Raw genomic sequence first — 21,873 nt, 5'->3', positions numbered from 1 at the left:
GGACCCAGCAATGGCTTCCATGACTCCAAATAAGATACAATTTCAAGATACGTGGAAGAAGCCCAGGAATAAGATTTAGGGAAGCCGGGAGGGTCTTATTCTCAGGTCTGACAAATTTGGACAAGTCACGGTACTTCTTGGGGCCTCATTTTCACCTTTGTAATTACGGGGTGGGAGGGAGGTTATATCAAGTCCTCCCAACCTGAAAGCCAGGATATTTAGGGACCTGTGAACGTGATAATGCAGGTTTCTCAAGCTGCGCTGAATATTTCAGACATAAGGGAAACCATATAAATATTTAGGAGTGATAAGTTCAATCACACTAACCAAATGTCAAGTTTCCCCACTTAGAAGAAATTACATTAATTCCATGTAAAAACACTGTTTATTTAATACCAACTGGCAATTTGGGTTGGCGGTTCCTTATCTTCATAGAATGAAAATAAAAGTAAAATTAAATCACCTTTTTAACTTAAAAGTGCTGTTTCCCAAGCAGAATTTTTAGTTTCAAAGCATGTGACCCATGAGTGAGAAGATAATAAAAAGGACCATTGGTAGAAAACGGAGGCTCTCGGTGGACTAGATAATCTTTAAAGTCCTTTTTGGCTCTAATGCCCGTGGGATTCCTGAACATTTCTCTAAGGCAATCAACTCTAACAATTTATTTCCCATTTAATTTTACTCTGTGGCCTCAAGGGGAAAATGTCCTGCTCTAAAATCTCAGGGAAAAAACACAGAAGACCCAAAGGAGGATTCTAAAGAGTAAAGCAGGGAATTTAAAATGCTGGAAAGGCCAGAAGACAGAAATGAATTTCAGTTTTGAAAAAGCAACAACGACAACAAAAGGTCAAATGACCTGGAATAGAAATGGCAATGGCCCTGGGAAAAGTAACAGGCACTTCTGTTCATCTGTAGGTAAATTCAGAGTTACTGTGTGTTCCCAGGCTGCCATTACCCATCAATTTTAGGGATCACTTTAGGGATCATTTTAGGGCCCAAGGTTCATGTGTGCTCAGGGTTTGGAAAATCAACAAGTTTTCTATTTTCAGAAGCACTCCTTTTGTTGGATATTCGGGGCAGCCATAAAAGTGTTCTCAATCAAGGAACACTAGGATGCAAACCACAGACCCCGAGAGCAGGGGAGGAGGAAGAATGGGCAAGACTGGAGAGGCAAGTGGACCGAGGTATTACATCCTCCCAAGGTCACAGGTGCTGGTGGAGAGAGGATCAGTAATAATAATCCCTGCAGAGGGACTTCCCTGGCGGTCCAGTGGTTAAGGGTCCGCCTTCCAATGCAGGGGACGCGGGTTCGACCCCTGGTCGGGGAACTAGGATCCCTCATGCCGCGGGGCAACTAGGCCCACGCGCTGCAGCTAGAGAGCTCACGTGCCACAACTAGAGAGAAGCCCATGCACCGCAAGCACAACTGAGACCCGACGCAGCCAAATAAATAAATAAATAATGCCTGCAGAAAGCACTTTGGAAACAAAGTGCTATATAGAGGGGTTAGTTCAGTTGAGTCTTAGGATGAACCTGTACTTTAGAGATTCTTATTCTCATCCCCATTTTACCACCCTGTGGAAATAAACAACAACCAAATGGGAGCAAGAAAGCCTATTTATGTAGAGCTTGCTGTAGCAAGACAGCCAGCCAACGTCACCTACATTTGGAGGAGACTCAAAGGCAAGCAGAGAAGTGGAGGAACTTCATAATGGAAAAGGGGTAGGTTTCACACGTGGAGGCTGTTGGCCTGGGGAAGAAACTGCAGGTGGGCCACCTAGAATGGGACAGCCTATGTGATTGGTTAGGGGTACATATCTGGCTTTTTCTGGTTGGTCCTAAGTTGGAAACAGGGACAGAAATTAGGGAAGCTGTCAGCTATTCATCAAGCCTGGCCATTCGAGGCCTATTGTTACAGGGCTATTTTTTGACTTCCTGGATTGTCACTAGAGACGGTGGTCTGACTTCCTACAAGTCTGACTCACAGCAGGCAGGCTTCTGGGCCAGTTACTGGATATCAATGGGTTGGTTTTCTGGACTGGTTGCTGCAGGTCGTGGGTCAAAGTTCTACTTTTAGATATGTTCTGGCCATTGTTGATTTGTGTTTTTAGTCTTTACCAGCATCAACTCTCAGGGTCTTGGAGAGGGGCTGGGGGTACCCTCCACACAGCATCCAATGCATCAGGACGCCTAATGGAAATGATCTATTCCTCCTGTGAAATGTCCATACAGCCTATTAAGGCATCAACCATCTCTTGTAAAAAGTAAGATCATTATGTTGCTTTTCCTACTTACTTATTTGCTTCCAGACAATGATTAACAAGTCATAGAAAATGATTCAATCAGCAAATCACAGGTAGAGCTAAGTTTTCAAAATCCAGGAAAAAGTTCTCAAAGGGGCCTTTGGTAAAGGAAACACTTGCAAACACTTCTTTCTGTAAAATCTGAACCTCTTCCCCTCTATCAACTGACCCCAAGGAGTCTGGCAGAACCGGAGCCTGAGTGGGGTGGAACATGGACCTGACCAGAGCAGCAAAGATTGTGTCCTCAGGGTCACAGCTGGAGCCACAGTGCTCCTTTCTGTTTGCTTGTGAAGGGGAGCAGAAATAAACCCACCCAAAAATAAGCCATTTTGGGATATTGATTTTTTTTAATGAAGTTACTTAAGAAACAGCAAGGTCCAAGAAGGATACTCTGACCATCCTTTGTCCCCCTGAAATCAGGAAATAAATCTCCCATGTAAAAGGCACCTTCCCTGTACCAGGAGGTAGACAGACATCCGTATCACCAAAGATACGGAATTCAGCGGGGGAGAAGCCTGTATAAACCAACCTTGCTATTCCTTCACTAATTTGCTACCCCAAGCCCAAAAGCCTTTGTCGTGTCAATTCCTTCACAAATCTATTGCTTTGCTTCTTTGTCTAAAAAGCATAAAAGTTGCCTGGTTTGGTCACCTCCTTGAGTCTCCTATCTTTGGGGCTCCCACATGTATGAAATGAAATTTGTTCTTCTTCTGTTCATGTGTTTTATGTCAGTTGAATTATTACACCAGCCAAGGAACCTAGAAAGGAAAGGTTTTCCTCCCCTACACCTGATGGATTACTCGTAGGAGCTCAGATATAAGTGCAACATTCAGGATTAGAATTTGAGTGGAGAGAAAATAATCTGTGTTCAAAGAGCTAACTGTCAAATGTCCGTGAATCCAATTGTTTCTGACTCTTAGGATTAGACACTAAATGGCTATTGAATAAAGGGATACATCGCTGAATAATTTCAAGAGGAAATAAAAAACCTAATTCTGTTCTCTCTGTTAATAGACAGCTGATGGAGGGCGAGACTCCAACGTGGTTACAGGATTCTGAGATCACATAAAAGTTGACTTAGGCCAACTTTCCTGTGTCTTAAGAGGTTCTTTGGCTAGGGATGCACCCAAGAAAACACCTGTCCTCCCCTCACTCTCATGCCTCCATCTGGTACCACCCATCCAAGCCCGAAGACGCCAGCTCACATGCCAACCCTGCAGTTAACACCTTCCCTGGTCGGATGGCCCTGGCGTGACTCACCTGCCCTTTGTCTCCATGGGGCTTTGTACAAATGTTATTAACAAACACCTACACTGTGGCATCAGAGCTAATTTTTATACAATGTTAACCTCTCTCACTATATTTAAGTCTCTTTAAAGCCACAGGTCTGTGGCTTATGTGTCTCTGTTTCCTCAGTGGGCAGTAAAGAAAATTCCAGAGCATCCAGACGAGTCTATGCGTGAGCACCTCCTTTTGTGATGCTGAGACACGGGCTTGGAAGCTGTGGACCCCGTGCTCGCTACCTTTGGTCACATGCAGTTACCCTTCTCTCTCTGTTTCTTCTGTGACAACAAACAAGTACAGTTTTTGTCCAGTCTCTTTGATGATCATGTATTAATTTTTAATAAGACTGGCATCGATATGGCAGCAGAAAGAAAACAGGATCACAAGCACGGTGAGAGTGTGGGGTGTGAATTCTACATCCTCAGCCTCTCAGCCCTCAAAGGGTGAGGAGTTTCTGTGTTTCCTCGGCAGTTTTTATCATAGAGGGTCTCTGCCATGGGTGGGTAAGAATATTCCACTCATTAGGAAAAGGGTCCCCTGCTGGGAGGAAGCAATATTTCTCTCAGCAGTCTTGGCCTTGGCCTGGCTAAGGGAACCCCTTTGCTCTGACATTAAACCCTCAAAGCAACTTTCTAATTGTCATTTGTCTTCCTAAGTAAACATTCCCTCAGGGAAAAGTGACGCTGATCAAAGCCCTGAATATTTTTATTTGCAAGATGTGCACAGCTTTCATTATAAATGAACAAATGGCATTCTGTTTCACACACCAAAGGAAACATACATTATGTAGAAAGCAAAGCATCTGATCTTTCTGACAGATTTGCCCTTAGGTCATGTCTTCTGAAGGTGCCCGCCTCCCCTCAGCCAGCCTCTGTCTGTCTCAGCCCCTCTGTCTGTTCTTTTCTCTGTGAGGTCCCAGCACAGTCTCATCAAAAAGTCTCCCAACCCCATACTGGCAAGTTCTGGCAGGAAAAAAGGAAAAGACTTGCTTACATGTCATATTTTCTGTAATATTTAATGCGAATGAGTTCAACTCACTTAGCTTTCCCACTAAGCTGGACCTAACTGCAATTCCCAGACCTGCAAAGTTTTTAGCAAACAGAACAAATTATCCAAGGATAACATGTGGCATCAGATACTCACATTCTCTGATCGGAGCCTCTTTGCGGGACACCCACCGTCCCTGGGGTGAAGCATGTAATATAGTCGGACTTTACTGGCATGTTTTCGACTCTGGGAAGAAAAAGCAGAAGCAGATACTGTGAAAGAGAAAGGCATTCTGAATCCTTGGACACACAGCCAGTGACTGCAAATGCCCAAAAGGGCTTTGCCCAGAAAACACTTGAAACAACAAGGTCCTCACTGCAGAGCACAGAGAACTACATTCAATACCCTATGGTAAACCATAATGGAAAAGAATGTTTTAAAAAAGAAGGTATATGTATGTGTAACTGAATCACTTTGCTACACAGCAGAAATTAACACTTTATAAATCAACTATACTTCAATTAAAAAATATCAAAACTGAAAAAAAAAGAAAAAAGAAAACACTTGAGCACCTTCCTATGGGTCCCATGGGGTGAAGTTTCAGATAGGTTAAGTGACTTGCCCAAGGTCATCAAGCCAATATAATTTCAGGATTAGAAAACAGAGTTAATGAAGAAAGGTAAAACCATTGGGATCTTTTAGCCTGGAGTGAACGTTTATTTGTCTTCAAAGGTAAGACCAGGTCAGCAGAGGGAATAATACAAGGATCAACTGTGACGAGGAGCTAGGTCCCCAGCCACTCTCTCACTGCAGCTGCCCTGCCCTAAGGAGCCAGGGACCTCGCCGCCCGGGGATGGTGACACGCACACAGCACCTCCAACCACAGCCTGATCAGAGCCAAGCTACACGCAAGCAGGCAGATGCAACTGAACAAATCAAGCCCCACCTCCTGCAGACTAGCAGGACTATGAAGTTCCATCTGTCCTGACTGCTCCTTGTCCAGTGTGGAGAAACTGACCCCTTCTTTATTTTATTTTTCTTTTTGCCTTTTCTGGTTTTTTTTTTCCTTATTTATTTATTTTTATTGGGGTAGAGTTGCTTTACAATGTTGTGTTAGTTTCTGCTGTACAACGAAGTGAATCAGCTATGTGTAATACCTATATCCCCTCCCTCTTGGACCTCCTTCCCACCCCCCCATCCCCCCCCCAGGTCACCACAGAGCAGCGAGCTGATCTCCCTGTGCTATACAGCAGGTTCCCACTAGCTGTTTTACACATGGTAGGGTGTTTATGTCAATCCCAATCTCCCAGTTCCTCCCACCCCCCATGTCCACATGTCCGTTCTCTACGTCTGCGTCTCTATTCCTGCCCTTCTTAGTTCCATCTTTCCTCCTTTGCTGAACTGAGAGCCCATCCAAACTCCCCTCACCTGTAAACAACACTGCAGTTCTAACTTCCAAGTTGCTACCTGAGGCAGGATGGTGGGCTGAAAACACCAATAAAAGAGTCAGAAGTTCAGAACCCCAATTCCAGCCCTACCACTTTCTAGCTGCACGATATTGAACAAGTCGTGGTATCAAACAAGTCGTGATATCGAACAAGTCGTGATATCGAACAAGTCACTTACTCTAATTTGTAGCCAAAACGAGTGTCACTTTCTCCACGTACAAAATGAACACAATGATATTACGGTTTCCATGAGAATCAAATGAGACACTGTATAGGAAACACTGTAACCCACATAATGCTAAACATCGCTCACTGCAGACTGCATCAGTCCTAACTTCGAGTTCTATGTGATCTCCATAATGTGAATTCTCCTTGAATCCTTTGCTACCTGATTCCAAGTCCCCCATCCCCTTCCTTTATTCAGAGATTTTCTTCCTTCTTTTCCAGTCTTTGGTTCCACTTGTCATTCTTTACAATTGGGTTCTAGCCGATCTCCTGAATAATGGTTTGCCTTCATGGATTAGCCACGAAGGCAAAGTGATTTTCAGAGAATACACAGCAAATTGCATCTTGTTTACAGGACGTAGTGTAAATCCTTTCTGTCTGGTTTTCCTCATTTATCACTTTTCTAATTCCTTCATTTTTCCTGGAGCACAAAGACTGTGCTTCCAAACTGTCCCTGGACCCTTCTAAGGTCTTTAAGTGGGTTTAAAAGTGCTATCAGAACATGAAAAATACTAGAGACATAAAAAAGTACTGAAGTGTGATCTTAAAATATATTTGTAGTCCTTTCTAGGTTGTATCTTAAGTTCTAATCAAGGTTATCTGGAGTCTTGTTTGCCTGGAAGATCGGTAGGTCAGAGAAATGGAACCCTATATGAACCAGTGTCAGACGATTTCAACATCACTGTTTAGCTTCTGCATATTTTTGAGAATGATGCCATGCAAACCAGCACTTTTCCTTTTGCAGATAAATATGTTGATTCCTAAAATATGTACACCTTTCCTACAGGATTGTGGGGTTTTTGGAGGTAAGGGGTCATGGGAATATTAAGAATACTGCTATAGTCAAACAAAAAAAATAAAATTAAAAGATGTCAAAATCTCCAGGACAGTGAACGTGGCCACAGAGCCTGGGCTGGTGAAGAGCACACACAGACAGGTAATTGGTGAAAAGACAAAGTGATAACAGCGTGAGCTCAAATGGGGCTGAAGTAGGCTTTCAATTTTGTGTTCGTTACCATAGAAGAACTTCTTACCACCGTCCTTGCAGCATCCATCTACCCAGGGAACAAAATCACTGGCAAAATTGGAAATCTCATAACGCAGCCTGTTTTGTGGTTGGGCTTTTTTTTCCCTCTTTCCTAAAATAAACCATTTCTTTCAAAAAGACTATTTCCAGCAAAGACAGAGTTCACTAGGTTATTTACTTGCAGTTTGACAAAACTAGTAAAAACCCATTAGCTGGGGGAAAAAAAAAAAAAAGGAGTAAAAGAGCAGCTCGGGTATGAAGCCATTAGTGGTGAGTGATGCTGGGTTCCACGAGCCTTCTTCGTGATTTTGTTCATTGAAGGCTGGTTTTTCTCCTTCAGCTTCCCAGCCTCCAGGTTTGATGGAAGGACTGCCTTGCCCCAGGGTCTGGGTGAAAAGAAACAGAGTCTTGGCAAACACCACCTGATTGTAGATTGATGGGGGAGGCGTTCTGGCTCACCATTTAGCCGCATCCCTTCCGCCTGGTTCTCTCTTTTCCCCCTGCTGCTTTTTCCAGGCTGGAGCCAAGGCCTCCCAGCCCTGACTTCAGGCAGGAAGTAACAACCCCAATGACAGTCCACTCCCTAGTGAGAGGAGCACGGAGTCCCAGTGAGTCTGATTCAAACCCAAAGCCACAAATCAGGTTGGTTGACAAAGGGAAAGAGGTTCCCAGAAGAACGTTCCTGGTGCACTCAGCTAGCCCTGCCTCAGCCCTGGATCTCTCCAGCAGCCCTCCCCTTTCTTCCTGATACACTCACCTCTTTGTCCTGACAGGACACCGAGTCACCTACTGCGTCTTCCTCCAAATGACTTCTCTTAACTACCCTCCTCTCAACTCCTCTCAACTTCCCTTAACCATCTGAAATTGCTTGGAATTTAGCATAGAAATTCCATTCCATTTATTCTAAAAACAAAACCTTCCCCATAAAAAGTTACAATTAAATTGGAGCAAAGATGTTCATTGTGGCATTATCGAAATAGGAACAATAAATAAATAAATAAATTGGGAGGCAGCTACATTTTTGACAACAGGGGATGGGTTCAAGCAGCCGTCAATGCCCTTATGTTCAGCTGGAAATGGAAAAAATGCTTTCTACGTAATGAATGTTGGATGGAAAATGCTAAACTCAAAATGGCTTGTATACGATGATGACAATTAAATAAAAATTCATAAGTATACCAAGAAGTGGCAAGGGAAAAGGAAAAAAAGCGTGATTTATTAGGGTAGAAGGAGGCTGGATGGTTTTCCTTCTTAATTTTTATAACAGATTCATCTTTAACCTAAAAATAATAATAACTTCACAATGCTCAAGCCTTTGTAATTCCTCATTGTCTACTTTATATGCAAAATAACTGTAATTAGTAAAAAGCATCACTGATCTGGAATGTGTTTAACATATACTGATATAACTGACCACATTTCCATCTACCCTTATCAACATTCAAAATGCATATTTTTTTCATTGCAATAATTGTTATTTAGAGGAGCCTACTTAACCCAAGGGTAGCACCTGCTACTTCAAAACTGAAAACTTGATTTTGGTACGTACAAATTCAATGGTAAATATGTGTACTTTTCACAGTGTGGTCACTTTAGCTTTCTGTGTGTGAATGGAGATTATGGCAGCGGTCCCCAGTCTTTTTGGCACCAGAGACCGGTTTCGTGGAAGACAATTTTTCCACGGACTGGGGTCGGGGTGGGGGTGGGACAAATGGGGCGGTTCCGGCGGCAATGCGAGCTATGGGTAGCGGCAGATGCAGCTTCGCTGGCTCGCCCACCGCTCACCTCCTGCCGTGCAGCCCTGTCCCTAGCGGGCTGTGGACCGCTGGATTATGGGATGGTAAGTGCTGTCCAGACAACCAAACCGAGAAGCCCTGGAAGAAAGCTACTTCTGAAACTGACTTATGTCATCCAAATAAACACGAACAATAGCAAGTCCTTAGGACTTTTTCAAAGATGCATTAATATCTAAAATTTACACTGCTTTTAAGAGCTTAAAAAGCCAGCTGCAAGGAACTTAAAAGAAAAAAATATATACCTTATATGTTAAATGTATACCTTACGGAGTTCCAAGAGGGAAAAGGACCATTCCCTTTCAGGGGAATAAAACATGAAAAAGGAATTACAATGTCTTTCAGCTGCACTCAGAGTCAAACCCAGGTTGTTTCTTGCATTAATATTCACATTTTAAGCAAAAGTCATTACTTTCATTCAAACCACATCAACTTTGAGCTTCCCAGATAGGCCAGAAATGACCAACTCTTCCATTTTAATTAAAGCCTTTGCCCCCATTGCTGGGCATTGTACGTGGGCAGACCTATCTGCAGATTAGTTTCTTTGGCTGAAACAATCTCTTGGCACCATAAGAAATAGTCTAAAGTGGAAATTCAGGCCAGCCTTCTCTTTGCAGGGATAAAGAACGAGACCAACCTCTATTTCAGATCTATTGCTGCGAAAGGAGAGGGCGAAACACATAGAAATAGAACGGCTCTCTGCTTCACCTAAATAACCATCTTCCATTATCACACATTCCTTAAAAAACTCGCAATTCACATTTGCTTCCAACAAGGCTACTGATTTCTGGTCTCATAAAATGTGGCGATAACAAAGCAACTTTGTATTTGCATAATGTTCCTAACAGCCTTCAAAGTCCTTTCACATTTATCCTCTCATTTTATCCTCCAATCATAGCTGTGAGGCTGGCAGGAGATGTGTTATTTCAAATAAGCTTTATGATCCATTGCTGATTTCCTAGTTAAATCTTCACCATCTTATTTCATCATAGGTATCTAATTATACCTCTTCCAGAAACCAGCTAACATAAGCCAAGGACTACAAGAAAAAAAGAAAACCTGGAACAGACTGATCATTACAGAAGAGGGATTCTCACAGGCCACCAATTTTTGAGGTATTTCCTCTCGTTCTAGGGTAAAGAGCAGCTGATTAGAGCAGAGACAAAACATACCAAAGGTCTAACTCCCCAGCTGCCCAAGAATGTCTGGCTGATGTGAGATGGGGGTTCCATCTCTCAGGAAGGAGGAGAGGTTTCCCTGGCAGATCCCCACTTAGCATTCTGAAGTTGAGGTCCCAGGGCTGAGCCCCAGAAAAACTGGGGGGCAACTTCACTAGGAAGTCAAGGTCAAATGCAGATTAAACCAAGAGAAACCATGAGTCTCGGAGATTCCCTCTGATGAGTAGGGCTCTTTCCCAGATTGGTGCACCCGGATTGGTTGGATACAGAAACCTACAGTGGAAGACGGACCATCTGGAAATCTAGGAAGAGAAGACTGACCCCCTAGAGAAAGGCTTCACCAACACAGAGAAGGAAGAAATAAAACTTCTCTGCCCAAGGCCCCAAGGCAAGATGTCCTACCCAGGCTGCTGGGCTACTGAAATGGTCTGTCATCCAGTCCTACAGCTGAAATTGGATCAGAAGATCCTAAGAAGTTTTGGGCGGACTATGAAAGGATCCAAGGCTGATCCACACACACTGGGGTCGTGCGGCAGGCCTTAAACTGATGAGTGGCGTACAGAAAAAAATTACATGACACAAAAGAAGACATTGAAAAAACTCTCAAGGAAGAGACATCAAGGAATTTTTTCTTTGCTAAATATTTACCACAATAAATAGAAGTAAGTTTTACGTGGCATGTTGTATTGGGCCATTTAATTTCAGAAAATATGGACTGAGGATTAAAGTTCAAAGATAAGATAAGACAACTGATTAAGATGAAGATGTACTATCTGAGTTAATAAAATAAAGCTATTAAAAATACCACAGCTTAATTTGGAAGGCCTTTCACAGCAGGGCAAGAACAGAATCAATACTGCAGGTCAGTGTGAAGTCCAGATAGAGTCACTTCCTAGAATGCAGAAGAATAGGATAAAGAAGTAAGAAAAAAATGATACTGGGGATGTAACATACGAAAGACCAGGACAAATATAGTGCAGCTTTAGCCATAGAAAAAATAGACCAAAAAAAATGGAATAGGAAAAGACTCCCAAAATAGACCCAATAGTTTGGGACCAAAAAGAAAACTAGGAAAATATATCTAACTTTGTGATTGGAAAGTTTTCTAAACAACAAAGCAAAAGAAGCAGTACTGATAGATATAGCTAAATATATACATATACATATATATGTTTGTAATCGGAAATACATAAATGTAAGAGGCAAACCACAAAGTAGGAAAATATCTGCAATATATAAAAGAAAGTGGTCTAATACCTTTAAGATAAAGAGTGTTCTAACAAATTTATAAGAAAAAATAATATTAAAATAAGCAAAAGATATAAATAGGAATTGTAGAAATGAAAATAGCTAAAAGATACATAAAGAGAAGTTCATCCAAATTCTACCTCATATTTCTTACTTTAAAATACATATGTAGGGGCTTCCCTGGTGGCACAGTGGTTGGGAGTCCGCCTGCCGATGCAGGGGACACAGGTTCGTGCCCCGGTCAGGGAGGATCCCACACGCCGCGGAGCGGCTGGGCCCGTGAGCCATGGCCACTGAGCCTGCGCGTCCGGAGCCTGCGCTCCGCAACGGGAGGGGCCGCAACAGTGAGAGGCCCGCGTACAGAAAAAAAAAAAAAAAAAATGTATTTTCACCCATTAAATTGGCAAAGGCTTATAAAATATACATATCCATATCCGTGAAGATACAGGAAAACTAAGACTCTTGTACATAGCTAATAGGCATGTGAATTGATACAGTCTTCCTGGATGGAAATTTTGCAATATATATTCAAAAGGCAAAAACTTGTTTGATCCACAATGCTACTCCTACAAGTTCATTTTAAGGAAGCAATCGGAGACATGTACTGTCATTTATTTATAACAGTGAAAATGAGAAAATAATTTAAATGTCCTGAATGAGAGGGATAAATGTTATGACATATATATGATAGATCACCAAAACTGCCACTACCAAGCATATTAATAATATTTAATAACATGAAAAATATCTATGCAATAACACTAAGAAAAAAAGTCTGTTTCAAACCAGAAAATAAAAGATGCCAAATTTTTTAAACAAAAATATCTATGTGTACTATACACATTTGTGTGCATAGACATGGCCAAAGTCTAGGAAGAAACACACCAAAAGATTAATATTCTTTACCATGGATCACAGGTGACTTCAATGTATGCTTATTTTCGAAATTTCCAAATTCCTTAAGGGACCTAGTCATTCTAGGAATTAGAGGGGGAAAAAAATCGTAATTTTAAAGGTTCATTCCAGTTTTGATGATTTACCATTCTGTTCTACCTTAAGATGAGGACAATGATCTCACAATTTCTAAATCCTCAGAGAACACGGATTACACCTATTTTGTTCATTTGCATCCCCATCATTTACCATCATGCCTGACACACAGTCGGTGTTCAAGAAAGGTTTGTTGATTGAGGGACTGAACGCATGCATGAAAGAAAGAGGTGATCCAGAACCAGAGCCCAAGACTCCTGATGTACACGCACTCCCACGATTGTGTGGGAGTGCGTGTACATCATTGCTATAGATTCCCTTCCACTCTGAAAATGAAATCAAACCCACCTCCCAGTTCTTACCATCCCTGAACCCCACGGGCAGGGCAGGTCCAAGAGAAGGAGGGAGCATGCAGACCAGAGAGAGCTGGGGCAACAGCTCCTGCAGGCATTTTGCAGACTGTACACATTACAGGAAAACTCTCAAGGGGACCTGAGGACAGCTGAGCTTGAAGAGAAACTCCAAGGAAACCGAGGAATTGCTGCAGCTGGTACAGAAGTCCAGATCCAGAGTGAGCAGATCCAGATGGTTGAGCAAGAGGAGGTTTGGGACTGGCAGAGCCAACTCCTCCACTGTTTCCAAGAATCCCAATCCACCAGATGCTGGTTTAGTAAATCTCATTTAACCTGTGGTCAAACACAGGCTGTGGCTTAGGGTGATATGTCACTTAGTTTTTAATCATAGGATCCCGGGCATTTGTGCTGCTATGGACTGAATTGTATTACCCATCCCCCAAATTCATATGTGGAAGCCCTCACCAACCACCCTCTCCCACACCCCAGCATTACTGTATTTCGAGATAGGTAATTAATGTTGAAAGGGGTCAGAAGGGTGGGGCCCTAATCCAGTAGGACCAGCGTCCTTCTAAGATGAGGACACGTGCACAGAGGAAAGGTCATGTGAGGACACAGCAAGGAGCTGGCAGTTCTGCAAGCCAGGAGGAGAGACTTCACCAGAAACCACGCCAGCACCTTGATCTTAGCCTTCCAGCTCCAGAACCGTGAGAAAGTAAATGTCTATTGTGTAAGCCCCCACGCAATGCTATTTTGTCTCACAGCCCGAGCTAAGACATGTGCCATCTATCCACACCAGGTGCTCTTTGGGGGTCTTTCTTCTTGTACACAGGAATCAATCCCTTTCCCAAAAGCAAATAGGATAGCCTTAAAGTTTCTAGAATTAGGTCATTTTATTATTTTTCTGAAATATTTTTAAAAGAGCATTTGAAATGAGAAATGCTTATCTTAAACAAGTTTTGAGAAAAATGAATTTTTGTTGGAGAAAACCATATAGGGTGGGCTGGGCAGCATTCATGATTGTGTAAACATGTTCACACTAAATCCGTTACTTCCGTCTGCCTACACAAGTGCCTACGTCGGTGCATTACAATTTTAAATCAAAGTCTTGCAACTCAAAAAATTACATTACCACCAAAGCACAGAGGAACAATTTTTCTGTTGTGTGAGGACAGAGCTAAATATTTCTCCAAGATGTCTGCACATTTTAAGCAGAATCAAAGGAGAAATAAGAGAACACTGGAGGATACATAATGCAGTATACCTCACCCAGGCCTCACTTTTGCTGTTTGGGAAAATAAAACAAAAATGATTTTTTTTTTCCTCCAGAAGCTCCTGTAAAGAAGTTAAAGTTAGAGATGAGAGAAAAAATAAAGCCAGTGAGATCAGTGATTAAAGTCAGAGAAGACGGGGTGACTTGAAGCCACAAAGCTACCAAAGCCTTCTGCAGTGTGAAAGCTTAAACACAAGCCAATCCTGCGCGATCATTTCCCAAGGTCTCTTGGTTTCTCTTATAAAATTCATGCCTGGAATAAGAAAAAGGTTAGCACTTTATAAAAACATGGCTTTATGAGGTCTTCCAAGATTAACCCAACCACTGCCAAGGGCAAACACTTGTCTCCATCTATTTGTTTGGAGTGAGGTTTAGGTGGTGGAGAAACGAAGATAAAACCGAGTCCCTGGTCTTCTGAAATAGATAACAGTCACCCAGACAACCCAACAAGCAGGGCAGCAGGAGCAGGTTTAATGTGGCCTCATTACTCGTGTAATATTTTTACATTTGATTCTCTTTTTACCCTATTATTTTATACTCCTTGGCATGTACCATACAATTATTCTCAAACTGAACTGTTGTTATGACTGAATCCTCATTTTCGTTATTTTTCTAGTCCTGATCCATTCCCACTATGTACCTTTAAAAGTTCTACACAGAGCGGTACCTCTATAAAAGCATGTTAATTACTTAAATAGTCAGGTGAGCAGAAGATTTTGTGTTCTGTAGTCTGTTTTTGTTTTTATAGTCCCACTTGCTTATTTTTGCTTAGGTTGGCTTTGCTTTTGGTGTCAAACCCCCCAAAAAAATCATTGCCAAAACCAGTCTCAAGGAGTTTACTCCCTATACTTTCTTCTGGGAATTTTATGGTTTCAGATTTTATGTTTAAGTCTTTAACCCATTTTGAGTTAATTTTTGTGTAGGGAATAAGACAGTGGTACAGTTGCATTCTTTTGCATGTGACTGTCCAGTTTTCTGAACACCATTAACTGAAGAGGCTATGCTTTCCTTTATTCTTGGCTCTTTTGTCATAAATTACTTGATCACATATGCATGTAAAGGTTTATTTATGATCTATGTATTCCATTGATCTGTATGTTTGTTTTTATGCCTATATCATACTGTTTGGGGTTTTTTTTTAACATCTTTACTGGCATATTACTGCTTTATGATGGTGTGTTTGTTTCTGCTTTATAACAAAGTGAATCAGCTATATGTATACATATTACCAAAGATTTGAAATATACTTTGAAATCAGGAAGTGTGATGCCTCTAGCTTTATTCTTCTTTCTCAAGATCACTTCAGTTACCTGGGGTCTTTTGTGGTTCCATACAAATTTTGAAATTGTTCTATTTCAGTGAAAAATGCATAGGAATTTTGATAGGGATTGAATTGAACCTGTAGATTGCTTTGGGTAAAATGGACATTTTAACAATATTAATTCTCCCAATCCATGAACATGGAGTATCTTTCCATTTCTGTGAGTTTTCTTCAATTTTTTTCATCAATGTTTTGTCACTTGCAGTGTCCAGATCTTTTACCTCCTTGTTTAAATTTATTCCTAAGTATTTTACTCTCTTTGATGCAATTGTAACTGGGATTACTTTCTTAATTTCTCTTTCTGATAGTTCATTGCTAGTGTATAGAAACCAACTGGGTTTTGTACATTGATTTGTATCCTGCAACTTTAATGAATTTGTATATCAGTTCTAACAGTATTTTTGGTGGAGTCTTTAGGGTTCTCTACATATAATATCAGACCATCTGCAAATAGAGACAGTGTTACTTCTTCCTCTGTGATCTGATACCTTTTATTTCTTTGTTTTGCCTAATTGCTCTGGCTACGACTTCCAATACTATGTTGAATAAAAGTGGTGAGAGTGGGCATCTTTGTCGTATTCCTGATGTTAAAGAAAAAGCTTTCAGTGTTTCACCATTGAGTATAATGTTAAGATGTGGGCTTAGCATATATGGCCTTTCTCATGTTGAGGTACATTCCCTCTACAACCAGTTTGTTGAAAGTTTTATTATGAATAGATGTTTAATTTTGTCAAATGCTTTTTCTGCATCTATTGAGATGATCAAATGACTTTAACATTCGTTTTGTTCATGTGGTGTATCACACTAATTGATTTGCAGATTTTCAACCTTCCTTACATCCCTGGAATAAATCCCACTTGATCATGGTAATATCATCCCTTTAATGTATTATTGAATTTGGTTTGCTAATATTTGTTGAGGATTTTTGCATCCATGTTCACAAGGAATATTAGGCTGTAATTTTCTTTTCTTGTAGCGTCCTTGAATGGTTTTGGTATTAGGGTAATGCTGGCCTCGTAAAGTTTGGAAGTGTTCCCTCCTCTTCTAATTTTTGAAAGAGTTTCCAAAGGATTAGTATTATTTCTTCTTTAAATATTTGGTGGAATTCACCAAATATTGAAGCCATCTAGTCCTGAACTTTTCTATGCTGGGAGGTTTTTGATTACTCACTCAATTTCTGTAGTCTGCTCAGATTTTCTATTTCTTCATGGTTCAGCCTTTGTAGGTTGTACTCTTCTAGGAATTCATCCATTTCTTCTAGACTGGCCAGTTTTCTGGCATCTGTTTGTTTACAGTAGTCTCTATGATCCTTTCATTTCCGTGGTATCAGTTGTAATGTCTGCTCTTTCATTTATAATTTTGGTTTTGAGTGCTCTCTCTTTTTTTCTTGGTAAGTCTGACTAAAAATTTGTCTATTTTGTTCACTCTTTCAAAATACCAGCTTTGAGTTTCATCAATCTTTTTTTATTGTCTGTTTAGTCTCTATTTCATGTATTTCCACTCTGATCTTTGACATTTCTTTCCTTCTACTAAAAGCTTCTGCACAGCAAAAACAAAACAAAACCATCAACAAAATGAAAAGGTAACCTATGGAAAGGGAGAAAATATTTGCAAATCATTTTGCTGATAAAACTTAACAGCCTCGATATGTAAAGAACTCATGTAACTCAATAACAAAAAAAAAGAACAATTTGATTAAAAATGGGAAGAGGAACTACATAGACATTTTTCCAGAGAAGATATACAAGTGGCCAGTGGGCATGTGAAAAGGTGCTCAACATCACTAACCATCAGGAAAATGCAAATGCAAACCACACTGACGTACCACTTCACACCATTCAGAATGGCCATCATCAAAAAGACAAGAAATAACAAGTGTTGGCAAAGATGTGGAAAAAGGGAACCCTTGTGCACTGTTGGTGGGAAGGTAAACTGGCACAGCCCTCTGGAAAACAGAATGGAGATTCCTCAAAAAAATTAAAGATAGATCTACCATATGATCCAGCAATTCCACTTCTGGGTGTATAGCCCACGGAAATGAAAACAGGATATCAAAAAGGTATCTGCACTCTCATGTTCATTGCAGCATTATTCACAATTATTCACAATATTCATAAATCATAAGATATGGAACAACCTAAATGTCCATCAATGAATGAATGACTAAAGAAAATGTGGTATTTGCATACAAAGGAATATTATTCAGTCATGAGAATGAAGGAAATCCTACAATTTGAGACACAATCATGGCCCTTGAGGGCATTACACTAAGTGAGATGAACCAGACACAGAAAGAGAAATACCATGTGGAATCACTTATATGTGGAATCAGTTGATCAGTAAAAAGCTGCACTCACAGAACCAGTAGAGAAGTAGTTGCCAGGGGCTGCAGGGTGAAGGAAATAAGGAGAGGTTGGTAAAAGGGTACAAACTTTCAACTGTTAGATGAATAAGGTGTGAGGATCTAATGTAAAACATGGTGACTATAGTTGATAACACTGTACTGTATAATTAAAAATTGCTAGGAGAGTAGAACTTAATCGATCTTATAAACAATAAACAAATATGTGACATGATCGATGTGTTAATTAACTCCTTGGAGAGACTCCTTTCACAATGTGTACATAAATGTGTACATATGTCAAATCACCATGATGTACACTTTAAATATATTACAAATGTATTTGTGAGTTATACCTTAATAAAGCTGAAATAAATAAATAAATGGCCAGATGACTTTTACTGTAGAACATAACTCCAATAGACCTCATTTTGAATGCAGCGAGAGTAAATAATAATAATTTTTTATTGGACTAACAAACAAAACAGATTATCTGCCCAACAAAGAGATTCTTCCACGTACAAGAAAATTTAAATTTTTAAAGTCAGTTTCCTCTGGTACACTTGAAATGTGATTTTATTTTCACAGATTGTGCATTCATCCTATTTTCAAGAATACTTGTAGGTACATATAACTTTTATAATCTGAGAAGAGTAATCAGCAAATTTATTAGGAACATTTTTCACTGTAAAATAATGTGCAAAGAATGGACTATTTCTTCCTACCCTAGTGTGCCCCCCTCCATGTTTAGCTAGATTTTTGCACACCAACTTAGCCGGCTGAAGTGGGGCAGGGCTGGGAAGCCTCAGCACTGCTGAAATCCTGAGGGTCCAGCCGTGCCACTAGTCGAAAAATAGGTTAATAACTTTGTTTCACTTAATGACAGGAAAACAGAATTTTTTTTCTCTTGAATCCCTAGAGTCAAGTGTCTGGAAGCATATTTTATTTTTCCAGAAATACCTGTTTTGCTTAATAGTGCTCTCCAGACCTTCAGGGCACGCATGCACATGGCTGCCAGCTGCAAATCTGCTGTCACCTCCAGCTCACCACCACCTGTATTTCAGCTTATCTATTTGCCTGTTCAAAGTCCCAGATTTTACTCTGTTTGCAGGTTGCTTTGAACTGATAGCATGATTAAAGAAAAATAGGGAATGCTGAAATAATCCATTCTCTCTAGCCAGGTGGTTCAGAGAGATAGACTTGTTCAGTGGAAGATGGTTGTATTCAATAAATACTCCCCAGATGCTCCAGAGTCCCTATGTCACTCCTTTCCCTCAGCTGAAGGGACAAGAGGGACACACAACCTAATGCAAGCAGAGGTTAGCACATCCATCTGCCACAGAGTGCAGCGTGTCGCCTCTCGGGGACAGCAGGGAGGGGCGCAGGAATCCCTAGTTTCCACCCAACTGCCTGCCCCTCTGCATACAGACCAGACCTGGAGTAGTTCTTTTCCTTCCATTCTTTCCCTTCCATTCTTTCCCAAAGTTTGGTCCCTGGACCACCTGTTTCAGAATCATAGGGGTGGGGCTTCCCTGGTGGCGCAGTGGTTGAGGGTCCGGCTGCCGATGCAGGGGACACGGGTTCGTGCCCCGGTCCGGGAGGATCCCACGTGCCGCGGAGCGGCTGGGCTCGTGAGCCATGGCCGCTGAGCCTGCGCGTCTGGAGCCTGTGCTCCGCGGCGGGGCTCTGCGGCGGGAGAGGCCACAACAGTGAGAGGCCCTCATACCGCAAAAAAAAAAAAAAAAAGAATCATAGGAGCGTTTTTATTTAAAGGAAGGTTTCGGATCTCATCACAAGAATTGCTAGGGGCCAGGGGACCGGGAATTAGGTTTTTTGCAGCTCCCCAAGTGCTTAGAAGGCAAGTGGATTTTTGAAAACCCGGTTCTATTTTCCCTCCTTTCTAATCAGCTCCTCTCCCCTTCCCTTCTGTGGCTGCCAAGCCCAGATTGAAAGAAAAAGAAAACAGACTGGGAGAGCTATCTCCAGCTTCAGCTAGATCGCACTTCAGTGTGAAGCAAAATCTGGAAGAGCCGGTCTCGGCCAACCTCCCAGGGATCTGCAAAGAGCAGGCTGAGAAGTGCAGAGCTCGAAAGAGGCTGCGTGGCACAGAGACGCTGCTCTGACATCTCTCAGCTCTCAAACTCTGAGACTCCACTTCTCACCATCTCCTCCCGACCTCCAATTGCCTCTTCCTAAGGGCCTTCAGAACATCCCCTGTAGGTCCAGCCACTGTTTTGCTCAAACCCAGTACTTCCAAAGAGAAGTCATTATCTTTCTTCCTTGTCTAGTCCCCTTTTCAATGTCTGTCTTTGGAATACCAGCGTTCTTGCAGGCAACCAGGCACAAAACCAAGTGAAGCAAAAATATTGGAAAATACCAACCAAAATTGTTAAATAAGGATGCTAAATATATTTTAGGAGTTGAGAAAATATTACCAATATGAAACAAAAACATGAAATCATAAAAAATAAAAAAGCAGAAACACTAGGTAGTAGGGTTACACAGCATGACTGCAGTTTATTGCTTTAACAGATGAAAATCCATCAGTGTAATATACCACAACCATGACTGTTGAACTATGTGAATCTGTTATTTCTCTAAGTGAAAAACAATCAAATATTGGAAATTTCATATGGTTCAACTTCAGCTTTCTTTGACAATCAGACAAAAAACACATCTTTTTTACAAAATGGAAATGTATGTTCACACAAAACCTGCACACAGATGTTTATAGAAGGCTTACCCATAATTTTCAAAACTTGGAAGCAACCGAGAAGTCATTTAGTTAGGTGAATGGATAAAATAAACTGTGGTGAGTACAGACAATGGAATATTATTCAGCACTAAAAATAAATGAGCTGTCCAGCCATGAAACATTTAGAGGAAACTTAAGTGCATATTACTAAGTGAAAGAAGTCAATGTGAAAAGGCTGCATACCATATGATTCCAACTATATGACATTCTGGAAAAGGTAAAACCATGGAAACCATAAAAAGATCAGCGGTTGCCAGGGGTTACAGAGGGGGAAGGCTAAACAAGCAGAGCACAGAGGACTTTTAGGACAGGGAAACTACTCAATACGATATTATAAAGATGGATGGGGGCTTCCCTGGTGGCGCAGTGGTTGCGCGTCCGCTTGCCGATGCAGGGGAACCGGGTTCGCGCCCCGGTCTGGGAGGATCCCACATGCCGCGGAGCGGCTGGGCCCATGAGCCATGGCCGCTGAGCCTGCGCGTCCGGAGCCTGTGCTCCGCAACGGGAGGGGCCACAGCAGAGAGAGGCCCGCATACCACAAAAAAAAAAAAAAAAAAAAAAAGATGGATGGATGGTTGTCATTATGCATTTGTCCAAACTCACCGAAGGTAGAACAGCAAGAGTGAATGAACCCTAAGCTATGGACTTTGGATGATGATGATGTCAGTGTAGGTTTATCAGTTGTAATGAAAGTACCATCTGTTGGGCGATGTTGAAATGGCGGAGGCTGTGCCTGTTGGGGGGTAGGGGGTCTATAGGAACTCTCTGTACCTCCCTCTCAGTTTTGCTGTGACCCTGAAAACTGCTCTAAAAAATTAAGTCTATTAAATTTAAAAAATTAATGTAGATGCCAAAACCCTTAAGTAAAATTAACAAACTGAATACAACATTGTGGGGTTTTTTTAAAGTAATGTATCATGATCAATATTGGATTATCTAAGAAGTGCAAGCAGCATCAAAAAGCTCAATGTTATTTACCACATCAATAGACTAAAGGAAGAGAAAAATCATTATCTCAACCAATACAAAAAAATCATATGATAAAATCCAGCACCTATTTATATTCTTTTAAAAACTTAGTAAACTAGGGAAAGACAGGAGTATTCTTTTTTTTTTTTTAACATCTTTATTGGGGTATAACTGTTTTACAATAGTGTGTTAGTTTCTCCTTTACAACAAAGTGACTCAGTTATACATACACATATGTTCCCATATCTCTTCCCTCTTGCGTCTCCCTCCCTCCCACCCTCCCTATCCCACCCCTCTAGGCGGTCACAAAGCACAGAGGTGATCTCCCTGTGCTATGCGGCAGCTTCCCACTAGCTATCTAATTTACATTTGGTAGTG

General features: G+C 41.3%; 1 protein-coding gene across 1 annotated transcript in view; it reads right to left on the bottom strand.

The window, feature by feature from the left end:
- The window catches only part of ZMAT4 (zinc finger matrin-type 4), a 269,984-nt gene that overhangs the window by 216,059 nt on the left and 32,052 nt on the right, over positions 1 to 21,873 (bottom strand). The window contains exon 2 of the mRNA XM_024131526.1: positions 4,731 to 4,820. Within this exon, the coding sequence (XP_023987294.1) occupies positions 4,731 to 4,820 (90 nt within the window). The remainder of the gene's footprint in view (positions 1 to 4,730; positions 4,821 to 21,873) is intronic.

Source organism: Physeter macrocephalus, chromosome 20 (genome assembly GCF_002837175.3).
Source record: "Physeter macrocephalus isolate SW-GA chromosome 20, ASM283717v5, whole genome shotgun sequence".
NCBI classification, from domain to species: Eukaryota; Metazoa; Chordata; class Mammalia; order Artiodactyla; family Physeteridae; genus Physeter; species Physeter macrocephalus.
The sequence above is the reverse complement of the archived record's forward strand: the minus strand, read 5'-3'. Positions and strand labels throughout refer to the sequence as shown.